At 34.5% G+C, this 15,373-nt stretch overlaps 1 protein-coding gene across 2 annotated transcripts; it reads right to left on the reverse strand.

The window, feature by feature from the left end:
- Positions 1-409: 409 nt before the first annotated feature.
- LOC131535734 (uncharacterized) lies at positions 410-14,688 on the reverse strand. Of its 2 annotated transcripts, none has more exons than XM_058768286.1 (8): positions 14,389-14,688; positions 11,783-12,109; positions 3,643-3,978; positions 2,903-3,238; positions 2,343-2,483; positions 2,224-2,252; positions 732-1,499; positions 410-642 (listed from the first exon to the last, which is right to left on the reverse strand). In XM_058768286.1, the coding sequence occupies exons 1-7, from the start codon at positions 14,456-14,458 to the stop codon at positions 1,440-1,442; spliced, it is 1,299 nt and encodes a 432-aa protein (XP_058624269.1). In that variant the 5' UTR covers positions 14,459-14,688; the 3' UTR covers positions 410-642; positions 732-1,439. The 2 variants fall into 2 exon arrangements, with proteins under 2 accessions (XP_058624269.1, XP_058624270.1); XM_058768287.1 differs by lacking the exon at positions 14,389-14,688 and adding an exon at positions 13,422-13,758.
- Positions 14,689-15,373: the final 685 nt, after the last annotated feature.

The raw sequence follows: 15,373 nt of genomic DNA on the forward strand, positions 1-15,373 counted from the left end.
AAAGCTCTTGGATTTCATAAAAATAACATAATTTGTGTTCTGAAGACGAACAAAGGTCTTACAGATTTGGAAGAACATGAGGCTGAGTAATTAATTACAGAAGTTTCATTTTTGGGTGAACTAACCCCTTAAAAGTGTACAAGACAAGCATGTATACTTTACTAGAGCACCATCTAGTGCCATAACCAGAATTCACCTTTCCAAAATTAGCCTTCACCCTCATCCAATATAAATACACAAAAAGCTTTTAAAATGACAACTGATTAGATATGGTGCTCATATCGTTAAGGATTAAGTTGAGTAAGTTGCTGCTCGAGTCAAAGGATACATTCTAAAACGTGAATGATGAAAGTTTAACCCACAATTGAAATCACATTCCAAAAGTAGACAAATTAACAATAGAAATTAATTAATGTTTGCTTATTTCAGTTTTATTTTTTTTTTTTCTATAACAGACTCATTTAATAACAAACACAGATTTCAATTACACACTCATTATTACAGTATATTTAATAGCATATGTGCAAACAAACATCATTCAAATTAATTTCCATTACACAACAGTTATATGGGGTGAACTTTACAGACTGTTTTCCTCATTCAGTGGAACAGATCTCATAATCCACATCAAACAGGATAAACCTGAGAAAGAAACAGATGTTTGCACATTTAGGAGCCTTGTTCAGACAAACAGATGATGTTTAAAACTGGGGACATACATGCATACATACGTGTATATATATTTGCTGTTCTTTTCCTGTCCTGGAATGTGGTGATAGAGTCCGGACTGAGCATGCAGAAAACTTAAGCGATGTTTGATTATTTCAATCACACAGTGATTATATTCTAATATACACACAAAATAAAAAATAAAATAAAATAAAATAAAATAAAATAATAATAATAATAAATATAATAATATATAAACTATATAACTCTGAACAAATACAACACAGCCAAACATGTTTCGTGAACATAACTGAAGGAGACTGAGACTGACAACAAACATCTATATGTACATTGAATCATTCAACAAACACTTATATCCAACACAACTTTACATTTTTAAATTGAAATATCTATAATGGACAGATAATGTGAAGTAATAAAGTAGTGAGCGTCACCTTAAGGCAACAGGAACTGAACAAAGAAAGTGAATGTACACACTTGGCAGTAAAAAAAATAACAGTATATTAAGTATGCTTACAGTATATTACTTTCCAATGTGCTACATGTTGAAACAAAATAGAAGGAATAATGCATTTTTACACATTTCAACTATAAAACATTTAGTACAAAGCAGAAAATATCAGAATTGGTACTGAGTGGAACCACTTCTCTGAGAGTGATAAGAATTTAAGCTTTTTCCACTCCTCTCCTTCATTTCCCATCTAAGTTACCCAAATAATCATAATTAATGCTACTGTGATGTCCCATTATCAGCAGTCATCAGTTAAAACCCATTCTGATAAGGGAGTCGAGTGTTTAACACCATTCTCCTGCAAGAACACATTCACAGAAGGTAAAACAAATGATCAGAATTGATGATTCAGTCACACACATAAACATAGTGAAAGTAGCAGGTAAAATCACAAATTATAGATATTAAATAGATAACAAGAACAAATTTGTCATCTGGTAAGAGGAAGAATGAACATTCAGTCTTCTGAACACAATAACGTTACTGTTATTATTTTTTCTGTAAATGTATCTCATTAGAAGTTAATGTTCTTCAGGGAAATAATTTGAAGTCCAACAACATATATGTATTTTATTAATACATATTTTAGTAAATGTCTTGGTGCTTCTTTTTTGTTGTGCTTCGTCATACATGCATATGGTGAAGCCTTTTATGTTTAACCATGACTTTCTTGCTGATAAAACAAACAGTTTATGAAACAGAAACAAATGCATTTCATAAGATTTACAAAATGTCGAATCCATTGAAAATTAATGCAATAGTCTGATTAACTAAAGCTTCTAATCGTCGCTGATCACACCATAAACTAATCTAGAGATCCAAAAACATCATAATATTTTTGTTTACTAATACAATAACATATTACATACATTTAAAAGAGAATTCCACCATATTCTTTTAACAGTGTTTTGTATGTAATAATTTCTGAATAAAACTACATATACACATAAATCTCAGAAAGACTTATAATTGTGAGCTTTATGGATCATTTTTTGCAGATAGAAAGACATACAGTATCTCACCTCATTGTAACTGTGCAGCCTAATGATGACTGTTTAAAACAACAAATTAAATTAAACACAATACTTGAGTTAATTGGAACAAATTTAATCTTGTCAATATAGCTGTATGCAATGCTTGCCATTTCGTCCTGCTTGTGTAGATTTCCGGTGTTTCAGACAGTAAATCACAGCAGCAGCTGCTGCAGCCGTAAACAGCAGAAGAACACCAACAACATGTATTCGTTCTTTAGCAGCTGAAGACACTCTTGAATCTGGAACAGCTAAAGACAGACAATCATTATATCTAGAGATTGATTAATAATCAATTTTAGCAATACCTTTGACTGATATTTACACTTGTCTAGGTGATCACGATACTGATTTATTTCATAAATCTGGTGGATTTTTGAGGAACAGCAGGTAAAACAGCAACAAGAGACAGCAGCATTTACAAGACAACTGACTAATATTATGCATTTCTGTCATTACTAACAATAGACTGACAATAAAATGGTAAAATTCATGTAACAAAACTCAATGTGATAAGCATGTGAAGGTGATCGAGATGATCTCAGTTATATTATAATATTGAACCAAAGCTCACTCTTTCTAATAGCCCACAATGAAATCATTCACTGGGTTGATTTACATATTTGAAACTGTTTTCTAAAACTGCAAAGGAATGACTAATGATACTCACCAGCGACAGTAACACTGAATATCTTTATGATACTGATTCTGCTGCTGTTGATCAGTAGTTTATAGAGTCCAGAGTCTGTGATTGTGGTGTTTATGATGATCAGAGATCCAGTCTGATTAACCTCCAGTCTGTCTCTGAATCTTCCATCAGGATCTTCACACTGATCATCTGTACAGATCTTACTCTGATCTCCAGTGATTTCAGCGACGCAAATGTCATTAAAATACCACATCATCAAACCATTCAGGTTTTTAATTTCACCAGGATTTAAAGTAACAGATTCTCCCTCCTTCACTGACTTTCTCTTCATTTTATCTCGTTCAGCATCAGGAGCATCTGAAACACAAACCAACAGCTGCTGGAGGACCTTTTTGAGGAAAACACTACATAACATGAGAGAACTGAGGAATCCTCTTTACTTTGTCTAAAAACCAACATTTATCCACAATTTAGCTCATAAGCATTTTTTTTTAAAAATAAAATCCTCGGCACTTTGCATTCCTGATTAATTAAAAAAAAAACAAAAAAAAAACAAACAAGACTAAATGATAAAATAAATAAATAACCAATGGAAAAGCAATGTTTTCAATCACAATGAAATTCCACTTCAACAGTAAATGTGTTTTGACAAAATTACCTATTATGAACTAATATACAGAAAGAGAAAACCACAACATCCCAGCAAAAAAAAGTCACTATATTTTAATGTACATGACTTGTTTTTACACATAATGACTTACCATATACAGCAACAATGAAGATCTTTTCACTGATGCTGTTGTTGCTGCTGATACGTAGACAATAAACTCCAGAGTCTGTGGTTGTGATGTCTCTGATGGTCAGAGATCCAGTCTGATTCTCTAGATTCAGTCTGTCTCTGAATCTCTCAGTGCCTTCATTACACTGAACATCTGTACAGATATAACTGAGATCTCCAGTCATTTGAGCTATACGAGCATCATTAAAATACCATCTAATCTTTTCTTGTTGATTTGTTTTAACATCAGTGTGTAGAGTGACTGAATCTCCCTCCATCACAAATGCTGACTCTCCTTCTGTATTCATACTGAAAAAACCTGAAAAAGAAATGAACAGTTATTATAAGCCAAACAAAATGACACAACAGGAACATGCTGTGAAAAATGCCAAATGCTTCACCTTGAAAGTAGATGCGAGTTGACACCCCAAATACATTTTTAGTTTAATAAAAGGAATAGATCAAAGGAATTCAGTGTCAGTCTCCACCACATGTTCACGAGAGCACACAATACATGCATGTGGTGCTGCTGACACAGCCTTGTTTGCAAGCAGAGGAATGCACACATATGCATCTTGGTGCTGTCGTGAACACGCATTGAAGACTGACATGAAAGAGAAGAAATTGGTTAATAAAGTCATTACTCGTAGCTTCATAATATTATGGTTGAACCACTGATGTCACTATTTTAACGATGTCCTTACTAACGTTCTGGGCCTTGAATCTGGTAGTTGCGTTGCTGTCTATGCAGGGACAGAAATTTCTCTGATTTTATCAAAAATATTCATTTGTGTTCCGAAGATGAACAAAAGGTACAACATGAGGGAGAGTAATTAATGACAGAATTTTCATTTTTGGGTGAAATATAGGGTTGTGCCGATAGACGATAGTATCTTGTATCGACGATAGGCAGAGATATTGTCGAAAGCTGATGTCTTTGTCGATAGTCAAGACGATATTAGGCTCATTCTATTAATGTATAAAACTATTATTATTAGGCGGCCTATTATTATTGGGCTATTATTATCAAATTGCCCGCTATTTCACCTCAGCGTCGCACTTCACACACACACACACGCCAAGAAATGAGGATTATTTACAGATGTGCTGCCCAGTTGGTTGTAAACAACATGTTTCATATAGTCCCAATAAAAAGATTGTGTTGCATTTTACAAATTTAAGTGGACTGAACATGTTTGTTTTGAGCGGTGAACAGTGTTTGTTCATTTTAGAAGAAACTCGCTGTGTTAAAATGTCTCACAGGAAACTGAAGCCTTCAGGAAATGAAAGTCACAATGATGCACGTTTCTCCAGGTTTGCACGACAGTCCAAAAGCAAATGCATTTTTAAAATCAGTCAAACCTGCTTTATAACAGAACATGTTTTTTTTTTTGTTTTGTTTTTCTCTGCACAAAGGGTCACACTTTTGTCAGTATTATACTTCTCACTCATCTCTTATTGTGTGTGTGTGTGTGTGTGTGTGTTTTCACAGAATGTTATAAAGGAAGATCATGTTGAGTATGCACCTATTGCCATGAGAAGATGATCAAACTTAAATCCTTCTCTAAGTGCAAGACCTCTGAAACCCCTGCAACAACCTCAGCTTCAGAGTTTTGGGAGTAGCATGACCACGTCACAGCAGGATCATTCTGAGGGGTTTGAAGCATGGCAATTGAAGATGGATTCATGAAATGTTCTCCTCCAAAGTATTTATTTTGTAGTACAAAGACTTTTAACAGATCTAAATCATATGGCCCATTGGAGAATTCTCATGTTATTCTTAAAGACACCATGTGTGTAAATATCATTTAAAAAAACCTGCAAAACGTAGATGCAAAATGCTCACCAAAAGCAGTGGAGACCCTGCTGTGGTCTCATTGATTCACATCTGTACAGATATGTGGTTTTATCTGTTGGACAAACATGTTCTGCATGAGCTTGTATCTGCTAGATGTTTGTGTGAGAGTCAGTTTGAGGTGTCAATGGCGTGTGTGGTTGAAAGTTTTTTTTCTTTTCTTTCCATTCCGACTCGTATGAAAACATTTGACATTCTGCTTTAGAAAATGGAGCTTCACTACAAAAATGACCAAATCCAACAGTTATATTTAGCTGCATTTTAATTTCCCATTTTTCTGATTTCCTGCATTTTGTCACTGCAGTGTCCTTGTAGGCTTGAAGCATTAGACCGAAGTCATAATGATCACTCTATGATCTAAACTCCTTCCAGCAGATACTAAGACCCAGTGATTAACACTATAATGACAAACTGATGACAACAGTTATATGGTTTCATATAAAAGATGCAGTATGGGTTATCCCTAGATAAAGCCATTCTTTTTCTACTTATTAGAAATAAGGTCTGTAGAGGTGTAGAGGTGACGTCACACATATCTAAAAAGCTGCAGTGAAATAGTTTCATACGAGGTGTACATATAGTATGGGATGTCCCCAATAAGTTTTGATCATTCATTTTTTGGTCTTTTACATGATATAATGAACTTTTCTCCAACTCATTGTAAACTATTTACATTCAGTGCAGATGTAATACCTCGTTATATAGCATCATATACATTTATACAGTAAAACAAATGAACAATGCATTTAGAATGAATGTATATTTCATTTTGTCTGCTTTTGCAAATCATCCTGCTGTAAAATGGACTACATATGCTGTCAGAGCTCACAGAAGAAATTGTTGAATAAAGTTATTTTTGTTTTCTTAGCGCAGTATTATAAAAAGTATTCTCGTAGTTTTATTCCATTACGGTTGAACCACTGATGTCACACGCACTATTTTAACCATGTCCTTGCTACCTTTCTGGGTCTTGAACGTGTCAGTTGCGTTGCTGTCCATGCAGGGTCAGAAAGCTCTTGGATTTCATAAAAAATAACATAATTTGTGTTCTGAAGACGAACAAAGGTCTTACAGATTTGGAAGAACATGAGGCTGAGTAATTAATTACAGAAGTTTCATTTTTGGGTGAACTAACCCCTTAAAAGTGTACAAGACAAGCATGTATACTTTACTAGAGCACCATCTAGTGCCATAACCAGGAATTCACCTTTCCAAAATTAGCCTTCACCCTCATCCAATATAAATACACAAAAAAGCTTTTAAAATGACAACTGATTAGATATGGTGCTCATATCGTTAAGGATTAAGTTGAGTAAGTTGCTGCTCGAGTCAAAGGATACATTCTAAAACGTGAATGATGAAAGTTTAACCCACGAATTGAAATCACATTCCAAAAAGTAGACAAATTAACAATAGAAATTAATTAATGTTTGCTTATTTCAGTTTTATTTTTTTTTTTTCTATAACAGACTCATTTAATAACAAACACAGATTTCAATTACACACTCATTATTACAGTATATTTAATAGCATATGTGCAAACAAACATCATTCAAATTAATTTCCATTACACAACAGTTATATGGGGTGAACTTTACAGACTGTTTTCCTCATTCAGTGGAACAGATCTCATAATCCACATCAAACAGGATAAACCTGAGAAAGAAACAGATGTTTGCACATTTAGGAGCCTTGTTCAGACAAACAGATGATGTTTAAAACTGGGGACATACATGCATACATACGTGTATATATATTTGCTGTTCTTTTCCTGTCCTGGAATGTGGTGATAGAGTCCGGACTGAGCATGCAGAAAACTTAAGCGATGTTTGATTATTTCAATCACACAGTGATTATATTCTAATATACACACAAAATAAAAAATAAAAATAAAAATAAAAAATAAAATAATAATAATAATAAATATAATAATATATAAACTATATAACTCTGAACAAATACAACACAGCCAAACATGTTTCGTGAACATAACTGAAGGAGACTGAGACTGACAACAAACATCTATATGTACATTGAATCATTCAACAAACACTTATATCCAACACAACTTTACATTTTTAAATTGAAATATCTATAATGGACAGATAATGTGAAGTAATAAAGTAGTGAGCGTCACCTTAAGGCAACAGGAACTGAACAAAGAAAGTGAATGTACACACTTGGCAGTAAAAAATAACAGTATATTAAGTATGCTTACAGTATATTACTTTCCAATGTGCTACATGTTGAAACAAAATAGAAGGAATAATGCATTTTACACATTTCAACTATAAAACATTTAGTACAAAGCAGAAAATATCAGAATTGGTACTGAGTGGAACCACTTCTCTGAGAGTGATAAGAATTTAAGCTTTTTCCACTCCTCTCCTTCATTTCCCATCTAAGTTACCCAAATAATCATAATTAATGCTACTGTGATGTCCCATTATCAGCAGTCATCAGTTAAAACCCATTCTGATAAGGAGTCGAGTGTTTAACACCATTCTCCTGCAAGAACACATTCACAGAAGGTAAAACAAATGATCAGAATTGATGATTCAGTCACACATAAACATAGTGAAAGTAGCAGGTAAAATCACAAATTATAGATATTAAATAGATAACAAGAACAAATTTGTCATCTGGTAAGAGGAAGAATGAACATTCAGTCTTCTGAACACAATAACGTTACTGTTATTATTTTTTCTGTAAATGTATCTCATTAGAAGTTAATGTTCTTCAGGAAATAATTTGAAGTCCAACAACATATATGTATTTTATTAATACATATTTTAGTAAATGTCTTGGTGCTTCTTTTTTGTTGTGCTTCGTCATACATGCATATGGTGAAGCCTTTTATGTTTAACCATGACTTTCTTGCTGATAAAACAAACAGTTTATGAAACAGAAACAAATGCATTTCATAAGATTTACAAAATGCCGAATCCATTGAAAATTAATGCAATAGTCTGATTAACTAAAGCTTCTAATCGTCGCTGATCACACCATAAACTAATCTAGAGATCCAAAAACATCATAATATTTTTGTTTACTAATACAATAACATATTACATACATTTAAAAGAGAATTCCACCATATTCTTTTAACAGTGTTTTGTATGTAATAATTTCTGAATAAAACTACATATACACATAAATCTCAGAAAGACTTATAATTGTGAGCTTTGCGGATCATTTTTGCAGATAGAAAGACATACAGTATCTCACCTCATTGTAACTGTGCAGCCTAATGATGACTGTTTAAAAAACAACAAATTAAATTAAACACACAATACTTGAGTTAATTGGAACAAATTTAATCTTGTCAATATAGCTGTATGCAATGCTTGCCATTTCGTCCTGCTTGTGTAGATTTCCGGTGTTTCAGACAGTAAATCACAGCAGCAGCTGCTGCAGCCGTAAACAGCAGAAGAACACCAACAACATGTATTCGTTCTTTAGCAGCTGAAGACACTCTTGAATCTGGAACAGCTAAAGACAGACAATCATTATATCTAGAGATTGATTAATAATCAATTTTAGCAATACCTTTGACTGATATTTACACTTGTCTAGGTGATCACGATACTGATTTATTTCATAAATCTGGTGGATTTTGAGGAACAGCAGGTAAAACAGCAACAAGAGACAGCAGCATTTACAAGACAACTGACTAATATTATGCATTTCTGTCATTACTAACAATAGACTGACAATAAAATGGTAAAATTCATGTAACAAAACTCAATGTGATAAGCATGTGAAGGTGATCGAGATGATCTCAGTTATATTATAATATTGAACCAAAGCTCACTCTTTCTAATAGCCCACAATGAAATCATTCACTGGGTTGATTTACATATTTGAAACTGTTTTCTAAAACTGCAAAGGAATGACTAATGATACTCACCAGCGACAGTAACACTGAATATCTTTATGATACTGATTCTGCTGCTGCTGTTGATCAGTAGTTTATAGAGTCCAGAGTCTGTGATTGTGGTGTTTATGATGATCAGAGATCCAGTCTGATGATCCAGCTTCAGTCTGTCTCTGAATCTTCCATCAGGATCTTCACACTGATCATCTGTACAGATTTTACTCTGATCTCCAGTGATTTCAGCGACGCAAATGTCATTAAAATACCACATCATCAAACCATTCAGGTTTTTAATTTCACCAGGATTTAAAGTAACAGATTCTCCCTCCTTCACTGACTTTCTCTTCATTTTATCTCGTTCAGCATCAGGAGCATCTGAAACACAAACCAACAGCTGCTGGAGGACCTTTTTGAGGGAAAACACTACATAACATGAGAGAACTGAGGAATCCTCTTTACTTTGTCTAAAAACCAACATTTATCCACAATTTAGCTCATAAGCATTTTTTTTTAAAAATAAAATCCTCGGCACTTTGCATTCCTGATTAATTAAAAAAAAAACAAAAAAAAAACAAACAAGACTAAATGATAAAATAAATAAATAACCAATGGAAAAGCAATGTTTTCAATCACAATGAAATTCCACTTCAACAGTAAATGCGTTTTTGACAAAATTACCTATTATGAACTAATATACAGAAAGAGAAAACCACAACATCCCAGCAAAAAAAAGTCACTATATTTTAATGTACATGACTTGTTTTTACACATAATGACTTACCATATACAGCAACAATGAAGATCTTTTCACTGATGCTGTTGTTGCTGCTGATACGTAGACAATAAACTCCAGAGTCTGTGGTTGTGATGTCTCTGATGGTCAGAGATCCAGTCTGATGATCCAGCTTCAGTCTGTCTCTGAATCTCTCAGTGCCTTCATTACACTGAACATCTGTACAGATATAACTGAGATCTCCAGTCATTTGAGCTATACGAGCATCATTAAAATACCATCTAATCTTTTCTTGTTGATTTGTTTTAACATCAGTGTGTAGAGTGACTGAATCTCCCTCCATCACAAATGCTGACTCTCCTTCTGTATTCATACTGAAAAACCTGAAAAAGAAATGAACAGTTATTATAAGCCAAACAAAATGACACAACAGGAACATGCTGTGAAAATGCCAAATGCTTCACCTTGAAAGTAGATGCGAGTTGACACCCCAAATACATTTTTAGTTTAATAAAAGGAATAGATCAAAGGAATTCAGTGTCAGTCTCCACCACATGTTCACGAGCACACAATACATGCATGTGGTGCTGCTGACACAGCCTTGTTTGCAAGCAGAGGAATGCACACATATGCATCTTGGTGCTGTCGTGAACACGCATTGAAGACTGACATGAAAGAGAAGAAATTGGTTAATAAAGTCATTACTCGTAGCTTCATAATATTATGGTTGAACCACTGATGTCACTATTTTAACGATGTCCTTACTAACGTTCTGGGCCTTGAATCTGGTAGTTGCGTTGCTGTCTATGCAGGGACAGAAATTTCTCTGATTTTATCAAAAATATTCATTTGTGTTCCGAAGATGAACAAAAGGTACAACATGAGGGAGAGTAATTAATGACAGAATTTTCATTTTTGGGTGAAATATAGGGTTGTGCCGATAGACGATAGTATCTTGTATCGACGATAGGCAGAGATATTGTCGAAAGCTGATGTCTTTGTCGATAGTCAAGACGATATTAGGCTCATTCTATTAATGTATAAAACTATTATTATTAGGCGGCCTATTATTATTGGGCTATTATTATCAAATTGCCCGCTATTTCACCTCAGCGTCGCACTTCACACACACACACACGCGCAAATGAGGATTAGGCTTCTCCTCCTCATTGGAAACGCCCCCATTCACCCATGCACGATAATACTGTGTATCGGCGATCTCACAGCCTAGCGATATGACGATATGAAAAATGACCATATCGCCCAACACTAGTGAAATATCCCTTTAATTTAGACCAAAACACATACACAGCTCTTTATGAAACAAAACTAACTGCTAAGACTAAAAATGAATTAACTTTAAATCTTACTGAACTAAATTAAAGCAATAAGCCTGTTAGGCCATTGTTTACAGTGATTTTAAAACAGCCAAGTGGCGTCGCTGAGCACAATGCAGAGCCGAGTGCCTCAAAACTTTACAGGGATAATTGCTTTTATAAAATAATTACTTCATATACCTGGCAAGGTGTCATAAAACAAGAACATTATAATTTCATAATTTAAATAATTTACATTTTGTATAGTAATATAGTTCAGGAATGTTTAGAAGAGAGGCTACCAAGCAACACAGAAGCAGCAGCATGAATGTAATGACTCACCATGTACAGTAACAATGAAGATCTTTACGCTGTCTTCACTGTTTCTTATTGTCTTTAGTTTATAAACTCCAGAGTCTGTGGTTCTGGTGTCTTTGATGGTCAGAGATCCAGTCTGATGATCCAGCTTCAGTCTGTTTCTGAATCTCTTATCAGCATCTTTACACTGAACATCTGTACAGCTATAATTGAGATCTCCATTGATTTCAGCGATGAGAATTTCATTAAAATACCATCTTATCCTTTTTTGTTTGTTCGTTTCAACACCAGCGGGTAAAGTCACTGATTCTCCCTCCATCACAGACTGTGACACTCCATATGTATAAACACCTGAAAAAGAAATTAACAGTTATTATTAGTTAAACAAAATTATACAATAGAAAAGTGCTGTAAAATTGTTTTTCTACAGATATTAGATAAATAAATATGTCTGGATTCATAATGTAACATGCTACCAAACAGCAGAAGAACATCATTGATTCACACATTTACTCATTAGACAAACATACATGAGTCTCATGGATCGCCTTACCTAAATGAACACACAACACACATCATGATTCATAACAGTTCTGATCATATGATTACATACCATTTGCAGAATATGCAAAATTTTAATAATTTAATAAAGTTAAGGCATTTTTTAAAATATTATTTATAGTAGTGCCCTGACTAATCAACCTCACATAATAAATGTTTTCATATTGATCACAAGACAAGATTAAACACAAATGAAGCAGTTCAAAAGTTTACATGTGCTAGTTGTTCATGAGTAATATAAAATATTATTATTATTATTATTTTTAAGTGGTCATTGGAGGCAAAATTCACTTTTACATGTTGTTTGAACTGAAATGTGTCTTGGCAGTCTGTGTACAACCACAACCAGTGTGTGTATAATGATAAAAATCCATCTAGTGTTTTTTTTTTTGTTTTGTTTTGTTTTTTTCTTCAAATCAAGCCATTTACAGATTTTTGGCTGTGTGACGTCACACATACCCAGGCCCTTCCCACGATCGTTGACTGATCGTCCACCATTGTTTCAACGCCGGAACAGGTGTAGACAAGAATGTCTCCATAGCAACTGAGGTGTTTTGTTGTTGGATGTAATAATGCACATAGCAGTCGTCATTTATCGTGGAGTTTTTCTTTTGCTATTTGAGCAAATGGGAATGCAAAAAATATATTTGTGGTACCCTCTCATTCACTGCTGTCGGATTTTACCCAGCTATGACGACTTCCGCTGCTGAGAAACCCGGAAATGTGAGAAAGGTCCATTGTTATGCAGGGATCCTCAAATCTGGCCCACAAGATCTACTTTCCTGCAGAGTTTAGCTCGACACCTAATCAAACACACCTGAGCATGCTAATCACTGTCTTCAGGATCATTAGAAAATCACAGGTATAGCCTAGGTGACTTTGTTTAGGGTTGGAGGGTAAATTCTGCAGTGCACAGTTTTAAAAGTAACTCTCCCCAACACTGCTTTTTGCTATTATTGAAATCGATTTTTGGACACTGTATTATTATTTCTATGCCTATTATTGTGCATTTATGTAGCCTGTGGTATTTGCATAGCATAGCATTATTTGTTTTTATCGTTTAGGCTATGGAAGAGAGAGTTGAACAATTTAAATGTCTTACCAGCCACGAAGAATGCACACAAAGCGATCAAAATAGAGGCCGTCATTTTCAACACTTTTCCACTACATAATAAATAAGTGTTTTGAAAAATTAAAAAGTGAAAGTGAAAGTATTTATGAATGTGAAAATGTATTTCCACGACAAGTAGGCTAACTAAAGCTTAACGTTAGACATATGTCAAAAATAACATTTCACATTCAAATCGTAGCATATATATCGTCTTTTCTCTTTGTTGTTAAAATTGTGTGACGAGTTTTGCCGAGTACTTTGCTGACCAAAAGCAAAACAAAACAAAACATCACAGTCATTTCCGCAATTTTCGAGGTCGGAGCCAGCTGCAAATGGGTGGACCATTAGACATCATATTATACTATCGACCGCTACTATTGGCGCTGACGAGCGGTGGGGCCGCCATCTTAAACCGGTCACCCGCTCCATTCACTGTAATGTGTTTGGCTGGTGCAATGAGCTGTCAGCGCATTTAATTAATCATACCTCACTTAAAACCGAACTGATTTTTACGCGGGTTTTTTTCTGCAAAGGTCATATGTAGCTATGATACAGGACACATGGTTCGGCATATTTTAATATTCATAGCAGGAATTAATATTCATTTAATATACTTAACAGTAATATAACATTCTGATATGAGATATAAAGTGACCAGACGTCCAAAATCAAAATATGTGATGTAGGATATAAGGTATTTTATAAATCACACACTATAAATATGATAAAGAAGCAAAACAGATAGTTACAGTAAAGTAAGGTATTTTAATAAGTTTAAGAAACAATTTATTATGATTTGTCTCACACACACAAACACACACTATCTCTCTCTCTCTCTCTCTCTCACACACACACACTCGCTCTCACATACACTCGCTCATGTGTGTATTACATTGCTTCCTGAAATCACGTGCACAAACACAAATGAAATTACCAATATATATTTATACTAACGTACATGGCCGTTGAATGCTTGTATCTGATAACCGAGACGTTCTTGTAATTATTACTTTACCCCACCTCTCCATGCCGGTGCAGTAAACATAGCCTAGCTAAGGTTAGCTGACTACGATTCCAGTAGTAATGTCAAAGATCCTTGCTCCTTCTCATTTATCTGGTAGTATTCTATTCACAAAATACAACCAATAGTGCGGTAAATGTTGAAACTTGTGAAAAGTAATCCCCTTGACCCTATTTGCGATGGTTCGCCGATTAGAACAAGAAAATGCTCCACAGTGCTCTGGCATCTTAACTGCTGCTACGCAACGAAACTAGGAGTACGACCGGTTCAAGATGGCGGCCGTGTTTCTCGGCCAATAGGGTATCTAGTCTCTATATGATATCTATGGGTGGACCAGCCGCAAGTGGGTTGGACTTAAGCTGCAATTGGGCTGTACAAACCAACAGAAGATTTTGATTGGTTTGTTTAATGTCGTGTGGGTTGTAGTATCGGTTCACGCTCCTGGTGGCGGTAGTGGGCGAATTTTTTGTCCGTCAAAAAACGAAGAAGACGACTTTCAGCGGCGGCACGGTAGATGAGTGGAAGAGGTAAGCGTGATGTACAATTTTTGTTTGTTTTGTTTTGTAAAAAGTATTACAAGCTGTGAAAAGTGCATTTTCTTGGTGGCTTTTGTACAACGTTTTCTTAGTACCACACACAGCTTACAATCTGTAATGTGCCTGACAATATCTTTTTTTCTACAAACAACTAATTCTCCAGGTTACTGAAGACCATAAGCAGGTAATGTAATTGCATGGCATTGTAATGTTGTAACACTTTCTATGGAGCCCATATTTATACATTATAAGGGTATTTTTAAGGCATTATAATGAATGCATAATGCATTATAAAAAACCTTATAATATGTTATATCATCTTATGCATATTCATAAGAACAGTTTTATATGTATTATAATATTTACTTATTAGTGGTTATAGCTTT

The sequence above is a fragment of the Onychostoma macrolepis genome, unplaced genomic scaffold (assembly GCF_012432095.1).
Source record: "Onychostoma macrolepis isolate SWU-2019 unplaced genomic scaffold, ASM1243209v1 Scaffold8, whole genome shotgun sequence".
NCBI classification, from domain to species: Eukaryota; Metazoa; Chordata; class Actinopteri; order Cypriniformes; family Cyprinidae; genus Onychostoma; species Onychostoma macrolepis.